Below are 10,155 nucleotides of genomic sequence, written 5' to 3'. Positions count from 1 at the left end.
TACCAATCCTGGAACAGTTTTCCTATCACTGACCATCTTTGGGACAAGGCATTTCTCATGTTGACAAAGTGGCAAGTATGTTGAATCCGGCTACAAACTTGACATGGAAAGGAGGAGAAAGCCTCCTCTGCCCCGGTCACTATTCACTCAAAAGAGCGAAGATTCCATAAATGGGGCAAAGCACAAGTACAAACAACACTCGTTCTGTAGGTTTTTTTTTTTGGCAGCAACGCTTTCATGATTTTCACAAATTAAAGAACACACATGATGAACAGAACAATATTTTATTATCAGCCAATAAGATGACAGCCATTTTCTTTTTGTAGTATATTCAACAGTAAACCCTGCCCGCAAGGATATACATTTTTCCCGGTGAAGCCGGAGTCTCCTCCCTCCACTTCATTATAGCACAGTCAGTGAAGCAGGATGCACTCTCTCTAGATTAAATTTATTTTTGTGCGTGTTTTGATACATGAACAAAGCTTAAAGTGGAACTTCGAGTGTGTTTTATATTACAAAAAAGAACTCCCAGTAGTTGGTGCTGCAGCAATAACTTATAGGACTAAAGTACCCCCCACAGCTCCCAGTAACCCCCCCCCCGCAGTACATGTAACAGTCTGTAGACCAGTCCTTTGGCTGTGTGCTATAGTTGGTGTTGCTGAACTGTGTTGGTTTCTACGACAGGTCCCCTTTCCACATATGACCTTTGTTTATTCACTCGCCGGTTGCCGTATTTGACATAACGAAGCAAATTCAATATGGCGGCAGGGGTCATTCCTTGAATGCGAGAAGCTGCTCCGATCTATAAAAGAGAGTTTAATTTAAAGTGAATGTAAAGCTTGAGTTTTTCGTTTATTAAAAAGAGTAAACATGTCATATGGTACTCACCTGTTCTTGCAATGGTTTTCGGCATCTGATTCTCTTTTTCTAGGGTCCCCAGCTGCTTCTAACTCCTTCTCTTTGGCAAGTGCCCGCATGGAAAGGTGCTTTCTATGGGGGTACTCATGTTTGATTTCCGAGCCGCGCTGCCTGTGTCTATAGACACAGACAACACAGCTTGGCCCTGACCATTCCCCCCACCCCCCCTCCAATTTAAAATTTTGACTGACAGCAGCAAAAGCCAAAGCCAAAATTGCTAAAATGTAATTTTCCTATTGCGTATTACTGCAACCCTGTAACTAGAACCCACATTTACAGGATGGTATAGCATTTGTAAATAAGCTTGTAATTCACATTATTTTAACCCCTTCATGCCCTCTACAACCTCCCCAGGGTCCTTTTAAAAAGTTCCGAAAGCTCGAGGGGTGGGAAGGATCGGCGATAATGTGACTACCATGATTGGCTGTCACAGTGGTCACGTGATCGGGAGCCAGTCCCAGCACAGGTTAAACACAACCGGCGCACGCCGATGTACGTTGGCAGAATGGCACGGGCAGGCATATTGGCATACAGGTACGTCCAATCTTAAATGCCGCCCTGCCATTGCTCGCGTGCTGGCGGCGGAGCGTTCGGGTGCCCGTCGGGACCCCCGTGAGTCCGGTCGCGATCGTCTCACGGGGCAGCTGAACTGGGAGATGCCGTTGTAAACAGCATCTCCCTGGTCTGCCTAGCAACAAGTGATCCTGATCTCTGCTCCATGTGATTGGAGCAGAGATCAGTGTTCACTAAAAGAAAGCCCAGCCCCCAACAGTTAGTAACACGCCCCTAGGAACACTTAACCCCTACACTGCCACCCACTGGTTAACCCCTTCACTGCCAGTGTCATTTACACAGGAATCACTGCATTTGTATAGCAGTGATTGCTGTATAAATGACAATGGTCCCAAAAATGTGTCAAAAATGTCTGATGTGTCCGCCATAATGTCGCAGTCACAATAAAAATCGCTGATCGTCGCCATTACTAGTAAAAAAAAAAAAAAAAATATTAATAAAAATGTCATAAAACTATCCCCTATTTTGTAAACGCTATAACTTTTGCGCAAACCAATAATCGCTTATTGCAATTTTTTTTACCAAAAATATGTAGAAGAATACGTATTGGGCTAAACTGAGGGAAAAAAAATGTTTTTTTAGATATTTTTGATATTTGATATTTATTAAAAAGTAAAAAAGAATGCGTTTTTTTCAAATTTGTCGCTCTATTTTTGTTTATAGCGCAAAAAATAATAACCGCAGGGGTGATGAAATACCACCAAAACAAAGCTCTATTTGTGGGGAAAAAAAGGACGTAAATTTAGTTTGGGAGCCATGTCGCACGACCGCGCAATTGTCAGTTAAAGCGACGCAGTGCCAAATTGCAGAAAGTGGTCTGGTCTTTGGCCAGCAAAATGGTCTGGGGCTGAAGTGGTTGTAAAGACAGAAGGTTTTAAACTTTGATGCGTTTTTCTGCATTAAGGTAAAAAAACTTTCTGCAAGTAGCTCCCTTCCCCAGCCTCCCCCTTATATATACCTGAGCCTGATTTTGATCCAGCGATGTGCACGAGAGCAAAGGCTCTCTCACTCCTCATTGGCTCAGACACAGCAGCGGGAGCCGTTGCCAGCCAGTGAGGACGGAGCAAGGGGTGGGTCAGATCCACGCTCTGTGTGTCTTATGGACACATAGAGCGGGGCTCGGGAGTGAGCATGCAAGAATGCCACCATAGCAAACTACTTTTTATGGGGGCACTTGCTGGGGGGAGGAGGAGCCAGGAGCACTGGCAAGAGGACCTGAGAATTGGAAGATCCACAGCTGCTCTGTGCAAAATCATTACACAGAACAGGTAAGTATAAATGTTTATTATTTTAATTTAAAAAAAATCAGAGCTTTACAATCAATTTAACCTCTGGAGGATTTTACCCCCTTCTTAACCAGGCCATTTTTTGCTATTTGGCACTGCACTAATTTAACTGGCGATTGCGTAGTAATACAATGCTGTACGCAAATAAAATTTCTATCATTTTTTCCCCCCCAGAAATAGAGATTTTTTTTTGTTTTTTTGTTGGTGGTATTTGATCACCGCTGAGTTCTTTATTTGTCATTTAAACAAAAAAAGCCCTTAACATTTTGAAAAAAAAAACAAACAAACAATATTATTTTACTTTTTGCAATAAAACACATCCAATAATAAAACAAAAATGTAAAAAAGTCAAATTCCTTTATAAATTTAGGCAAAAATGTATTCTGCTACATGTTATAGTGTCTACAAACTATGGTGTATCAACTGTAATTTTTATTTTTAAATTTTTTTTTTATATATACTAGTAATGGCGGTGATCAGAGACTTATAGCGGAACGTCTGGAAATCTGACACTGACACTTTTGTGGGAACTGGCTATCTGCCACTGACATCTCCTCTGACACTAATACAGTGATCAGTGCTAATCATATACACCGATACTGTACTAATAACCCAGGCTGGGAAGGGATTAACATCTGGGGCAATCAAAGGGTTAAATGTGTGCCTAACCATGTTTACTGTGTGGTGCTTTTACTAAGGGGATGTGTCAGTTTTTATTCTCTGCTTTGCAGGGAAAGAAAACCCATCACGTCACTGCCGTCAGAAGAAAGCTTAGTGTTGTTTACATACACAAAGCTCTCTCCTGTCACTTGCTCCAACGATCAGCGGGTCCCGGGAACATAAGTCACTGCCCGGGAACTGCTAATCGGTATGTGCTGCATGGGCAGGCGAGCGCATGCCCCTAACTGGAAATGCAGAATCACATACATACATACACATATATATATATATATATATATATATATATATATATATATATATATATATATATATATATATATATATATATATATATATATATATATATATATATATATATATATCTAGAGAGAGAGAGATTAGATATGATTCTGCACAGCCGGCCCCGCACTGTAGAAACTCCTTATAGAAGACCAACTTACTGTTTCCGGCCGACTCTGCGTCAGTTTCTCTCGAATTTCATGGGACAGGACGGCATCAAGGCTCATATAATCCAAATCTTCTGGCAATGTCAAAGACTCATCCTTCCGAACTTCAGCGATATCCTTCCGCTGGAAAGTGATGTGCACTTCATACATGGCTAAAAAGATAACGGAAGGAAAAGTTTACATATCAAATAAACGATGGACTCCGAACCAAACTCCACCCAAAACTTTGTTTTCCTTTTATGTATAGAGTTGGGAAGGGTTAGAAAATCAGATGTATATTGCTGTCCGTGACGCCCTACGCCACATTTCCTTTATTTCTTGCCCTAGTCTAATAGATAGATAGATAGATAGATAGAGAGAGAGAGAGAGAGAGAGAGAGGAGACTGCAAATAAAAGACGGGCAGAGACTCCGGGGTCTGTTTCTAAAATACTCATTGCACAAATGTTTCTGACATAAACTAAATTTCACTGTATGTTATTGGAATAGATTCACTCCTGTATCATCAGCTCCATCTAGCGGCTCAGATGCAGTAGTGTTCTCTGCAATATCTCAAAGAGAAAATATACTGAATTTTGGTCACTAGATGGAGCTGAAGATACAGGAGTTAATCCATTCAAAAACACACGGCGACATTTCGTTCAGTTTACACAAATGTTTCTGATAATCACGCAACAAACATTTCCAAAACAAACCTCTGAATAAAGACGATCATAAAAGTTTAGTCCTGTACTGCATAGCGGACAACTCCCCTCCATTGTGGACAGGGCAGCCATCAGAAATTTTGGGGTCCCTTACACAGCTTTAGGCCTGGGCCCCCCCAGCCTGACCATCCAACATTACCTGGGCGGCACACAGTGGTGTAGTGGATAGCACTTTCGCCTGGCACTAAGAAGGGTTGCTGGTTCAAATCTCAACCACGACACTATCTGCCTTCAGTTTGCATGTTCTCCTTGTGCCTGTGTGGGTTTCCTCCTGTTTCCTCCCACACTCCAAAGACATGTTGGTAGGTTAACTGGATTCTGTCTAAATTGTCCCTAGTATGTATGAATGTGAGTTAGGGACCTTGGAGTGTAAGCTCATTGAGGGTAGGGACTGATGTGAATGTACAACGTATATGTAAAGCACTGCGTAAAATGATGGCGCTATACAAGTACCTGAAATAAATAAAATTACCCAGAATTGAAGGCATAGTTCACCGTTACCATGAAACTGCCTATGTAGATAAGGGATGTCTGTAAATAGAAAACAAACTGTGCAGCTCTGACTAAAGATGAATAATACCCTTATTATAGGTATAGGTCATTTACATACCTTATATATAGTTTGGCTCTGAAGAAGGTGCTCCCTTCAAAACGTGCCAGTCAGTTGGGGCCCCGATACGGTCCCCTCGAACTCTGGAGTGCATTGTGTCTAAGCCCTTGTACACACGGTCCGATATTCCAACAGAAAATGTACGATTGGACCGCGTTGTCGGATAATCCGACCGTGTGTGGGCTCCATCGGACTGTTTCCGTCGGAATATCCGATCGACAAAGTTTGAGAGCTGGGCTATAAAATTTTCCGACAACATGATCCGATCAGACTTTGTCCGATCCTTTGTAGAGAATTCCGATCGGACAAAGTGCCACGCATGCTCAGATCAAATTACGAGACCAAATCTATTGGCTACTGGCTGCAACATAGTCCCGTCGCAAGGCACGAACGTCATCACATTCCGAACGATTGGATTTTCCGACAACTTTGTCCGACAGTGTGTATGCAACACCACTTTCGGACAAAATCTGTCTGAAAAAAATCAGACAGATTTTGTTATCGGGATGTCCGACTGTGTGTACAAGGGCTAAGACTTATGAGCTATGGACGATTAGCTCGCTGAACATTTAATATTTACAGGTCTGTGAGCACGTTCTATGACATCTTCTTAGTAAATTAATGCTGTGGAATAATGCACTAGGCTAGTGCGCTCTTTTGCGTGTGTTTCTTGTACATACTTGTACCTCATGAAGCCTGACTGGAACACTCCCAGGACGTTGCAAAGTTACTGCTCACCTTCACCACCACAGGAGTGCGCTCTCTCTCCGATTCAAACCCTCCCACGTGCACTTTCCTTTTCCTGATATGGTAGCTCTGAGCTCAGCGTCTGAGAGCTCACTCCTGTGGTGGTGAAGGAGAACACCAATAACTAGATGTCTCTTAGCATTGTCCTTAGCCATCTCCTAGAACATGGGTCTTCAAACTATGGCCCTCCAGTTGTTCAGGAACTACAATTCCCATCACGCCTAGTCATGTCTGTGAATGTCAGAGTTTTAGAATGCCTCATGGGATGTGTAGTTTCACAACAGTTGGAGGGCCGTAATTTGCGGATCCCTGTCCTAGAAGTTTTCCAATCAGGCTGCATGAGGTACATACACTTGTCTACATCTATAGCAGGGGCACTATTCAACAATAACATTTGTTCACATTTAGTTGGTGAAATTTTAAAGCAGAATTTAGGATCCCAGTCCTCCTGTTCTTACGTGTCTCCAGAGGCCAGATATGTAAGTGGAAGAAGAGGCTGCTCCAACAAGCTCAGAATCATTATGTACACTTTGTATTTCAGAATATTTTATTAGGAATTTCCTAATAAAATATTCTGAAATAGGAAAAAAGCAGAATGTTTGTTCTATCACAAAATCCTCAGAATCAATGATAATTTTGTCTGTGGTCACAGGCCCATCACACCTTCCTACCACAAGACCAGCCATGGAACCAGAAGTTTGGAGTTAAAGCAGAACTCTGGGCAAAAATGTTTTCATCCCATGCAGTGGGGCTGTGCCTGCACTGCTTGGGTTAACTGATCATTTTTGTCTAGGGGTGATAAGAGCGGATTTACCTAATCCACTGAACCTCCCATCGCAAGACTAGTCCCCGGCACTCCTGCCCACCTACAGTCTACCGGTGTTGTGTGCAGTGGACTGTTCCTGATGCTGTCATGCCCGTAGACCAGCTCTGGATATGAGGATGGCAGGAACAGTCCACCACTGGACGTGGGGGTGCACTGTTTTCAGGAGGATCAAAGGATTGGGTGAGTAAAGGCTCTCTGTTGACCCCTGGACAAAACAAGCAGGCAACCCATGCAGTGCGGGCATAGCCTCACTGCATGGGACACACATTTTTTCCCCCAGTTCTACCCATTTACATTTAAATATAAATGTTTAAATTAAATTTAAATGTAAATATAATTTACATTTAAAGGGAACCCATGATTGTGTGCAGCAACTGCAGCATTAGCCATTGTGCTGAGTGTACACAAAGAAATCTTATAAAGATTGCACCAGTAAATGGGTTCCCTTTAATCCCAAACTTTGTTTCCATGGCTGGCCTTGAGATGGGATGGGCATGGGCCTGTGATCACAGGCAGACTGATCATTGGATTATCCTGATCATGTACCTGGCCTCAGAGGATCTTCACCCCAAAATGGGGACTGGGGAATCTTACTATTGTGGACTCCACACTGCATGATGCCATGGATGGTCACCTCACTCACTTAGGTGTTTGGAGCCAGAGCCGAGGAGCCGCACTGTGTGCAAGCTGCTGCCTGCTTGTAATCTATGTGAAAGAGAGACAGGGACTCAGTTTCACAACACTCTGGCTTACCGCTGAAGAAGATCTACAAGCCGGCTCCTCCTGCATGTCTTTGCAGGCTCTGGACTGCAGGCTCTGTGTCTCCACCCCCACCCTGGACAATGCTGGGTGATGATTCAGCCGGGTCCTCCATCTCCCATGGGGTGGGAATCGTGGGCCCTGGCCAACCGGGCACCTTGGGACACTCGGGTCCCTTATTTGAGTACTGCCTGTAGCCCCCTGATGGCGGCCCTGATTGTGGATACTAAAGTCACTTTATTTGTTTGATGCAAGCTCTTTCCTACTGTAACCCGTGTTCTAACCCAGGGGCCAGCAACCTTTTTCCACTTAAAGCCCGGGTTCAATGTATGTGAATGCATGGAGGGCCGCATTCACCTGCTAATAAATGAAGATAATAATAAGATACCAAACATATGCTTTAAAACTGGGTACACTCATGGAATAGCGAGAAACTACTGTAGTAATAAATCTTCATAGGTGACTGTTTTAAAACTTCTACAGGTTACCAGTTTAGAGTTACAGAGGAGGTCTAGTACAAGAACTATTGCTCTTGCTCTAATGATCGCCATCATACCTCAAAATGTGTGGTTTGAACACTGTTTAAATTTGTGGGTGCGACTTACGTATGCGTTCGCTTCTGCGTGCGAGCACAGAGGGAAGGGTCGCGTGAAGTTTTTTTTTATTATTACACTGGCCCTTTAATTTTTATTTTTTCTGATCACTTTTGATGCTGTCACAAGGAATGTAAACATCCCTTGTGACAGTAATAGGCATCCGACGGGTACTCTTTATGGAGAGATCAGGGGTCTATAAGACCCCAAATCCTTCCTTTGCACCGTTTTGAATACTGTAATTTTTTTAAATCTGGCGCCTTTAAGGCTTCTGTAAACCGGAAGTGACATGAAATTTCCGGGTTACTAGATCAGATCGAAGGCGGTTCCGGCTTTATTCAGGTCTCCGGCCAGCCGGTCACTCGGGGCTCCCGGTGGGACGGAAGAGCCCAGACGAGCCACGGAAGGCGGCGGGAGGGGGGCACACCCTCTCCTGCTGCTTGGGTATAACAGCCGAGAGGCTTTTTAGCCGCATCAGTTGTTATTCCAAGAAAGCCAAGCGCCGGCTCTACAAAAAAATGTCCACAGGCCGGGTGCACTTGATCATCACGTGCACTGACGGGCCGGACGTTTAGCGGCGGGAGCAGCCCGTGGGCCATAGCTTGCCAACCCCTGTTCTAACACTTCCCTTCTGTGTTCACAACTAACACAAAAAGTTGTAGCTATAGATATCCTTTAACCAGCTGCAATTAAAAAAAAGGGTATGAGCAGAGAGCGATGTTCAGGCTTCTGTGTCCTCCATAAAGTGTGACAGAGCAGTAAAAATGGATCTGAAGGTTAATCTGCTGATATTTTGCCTTCGGTGGTTCCTGCTTTCTGCCCCAGCAACATGTTAATGAAAATGATAAACCTGTTTTCATTACATACCTTATTTTAGACCCAGAGTGTTGTATGTGGCTTCCAAAAAAACCATAACAGCCCTCTTGCCGCTACTCCTCTCAAGAGCCCTCACTCCTGATACAAGCAGTGGGAGGAGTTATGAAAATATCAAAATGGCTTGATGGAGGTGGATGCAAACAGGTGTAGTGGCGGTGCTTCTTCAGTCCTAAGCTCCACCCAAGGCTCAGACTGAAAGGCTGCTAATGCCTCGGTGTACTGTAAACCACTGGAGGGACTGCCAGGACCCGGGCAAACATCAAATTGTAATATCCTTTACTTAAATGACATGAAACAAGTCAGGGCTGGGCTCAGCCATTCCTTCTCTGGGCTGGCCACTCAGCTGTCGGCTAATTGCCAGCTCCCATCTCTCTCCACAGTGACTCACCTACTGATGATATCCTGCTCATCAGTCCTGCCTACTTAAGCCGTCCAGTCCAGATGATCTCTGCCTTTGTCAACATCACAGAGACTCATCTCCTGCGTTCCTGTTAAAGACTTGCTTGGCTGACATTCCTTCTTGCTCCAGATCCTGCTTGCTGTTCCACTATGCTGATCCCTGCCTTCCTGAATCTCTGGCTTGTCTGACTATCCGTTCTGGTTACCAAACTTTGGCTATGTTTTGACTAGGTTTTTCTATTTACTTTTATTATTAAACAAGTGTATTTTAACTGTACTTCTGTCTCAGTCTGATTCATGGATTCTGACAAAACAGCTGTAAAACACCCAACGCGTTTCAGCCATCAGACCATGACTAAGGCTTGACAGCCAAAACGCATTGGCTGTTTGACAGCGGTTTCATGTAATTTCAATATAGGATATTGCCATTTGACATTTACCTGAATGCAGACAGTCCCTCCAGTTGATAGGTTGCAGGTCAATCTGGAGGAGTGGGCATTTCTATGCAGCTGCATTTATATGCTGCTGGTAGCCACATCAATGCATGTTTAGTCCCCGCAAGATATGCCTACAGCACACCAAGTCCATACCATCTGTGAGGTTTGCACTTACTGGGCCTCTATATATCTCCTGTGGTCATATACTACCCTACCTGCCTGGATGGGAGTAGAAGTCTTTGCTCTATCCAGTCAATTTCTCCAAGTAGCATAATAATCTACATTGGGAACGTTCTGCAGAC

General features: G+C 43.9%; 1 protein-coding gene across 1 annotated transcript in view; it reads right to left on the bottom strand.

The window, feature by feature from the left end:
* Window positions 1-268: 268 nt before the first annotated feature.
* The window catches only part of MTO1 (mitochondrial tRNA translation optimization 1), a 32,221-nt gene continuing 22,334 nt past the window's right edge, over window positions 269-10,155 (bottom strand). The window contains exons 12-13 of the mRNA XM_077449611.1: window positions 3,899-4,056; window positions 269-802 (exon numbers count right to left, since the gene is read on the bottom strand). Coding sequence (XP_077305737.1) covers window positions 644-802; window positions 3,899-4,056 — 317 coding nt within the window. The 3' untranslated portion in view covers window positions 269-643. The remainder of the gene's footprint in view (window positions 803-3,898; window positions 4,057-10,155) is intronic.

This window comes from Lithobates pipiens, unplaced genomic scaffold (assembly GCF_037356315.1).
Source record: "Lithobates pipiens isolate NorthernLeopardFrog02 unplaced genomic scaffold, aLitPip1_a1.2 Scaffold_22, whole genome shotgun sequence".
In the NCBI taxonomy this organism is placed as follows: domain Eukaryota; kingdom Metazoa; phylum Chordata; class Amphibia; order Anura; family Ranidae; genus Lithobates; species Lithobates pipiens.
The sequence above is the reverse complement of the archived record's forward strand: the minus strand, read 5'-3'. Positions and strand labels throughout refer to the sequence as shown.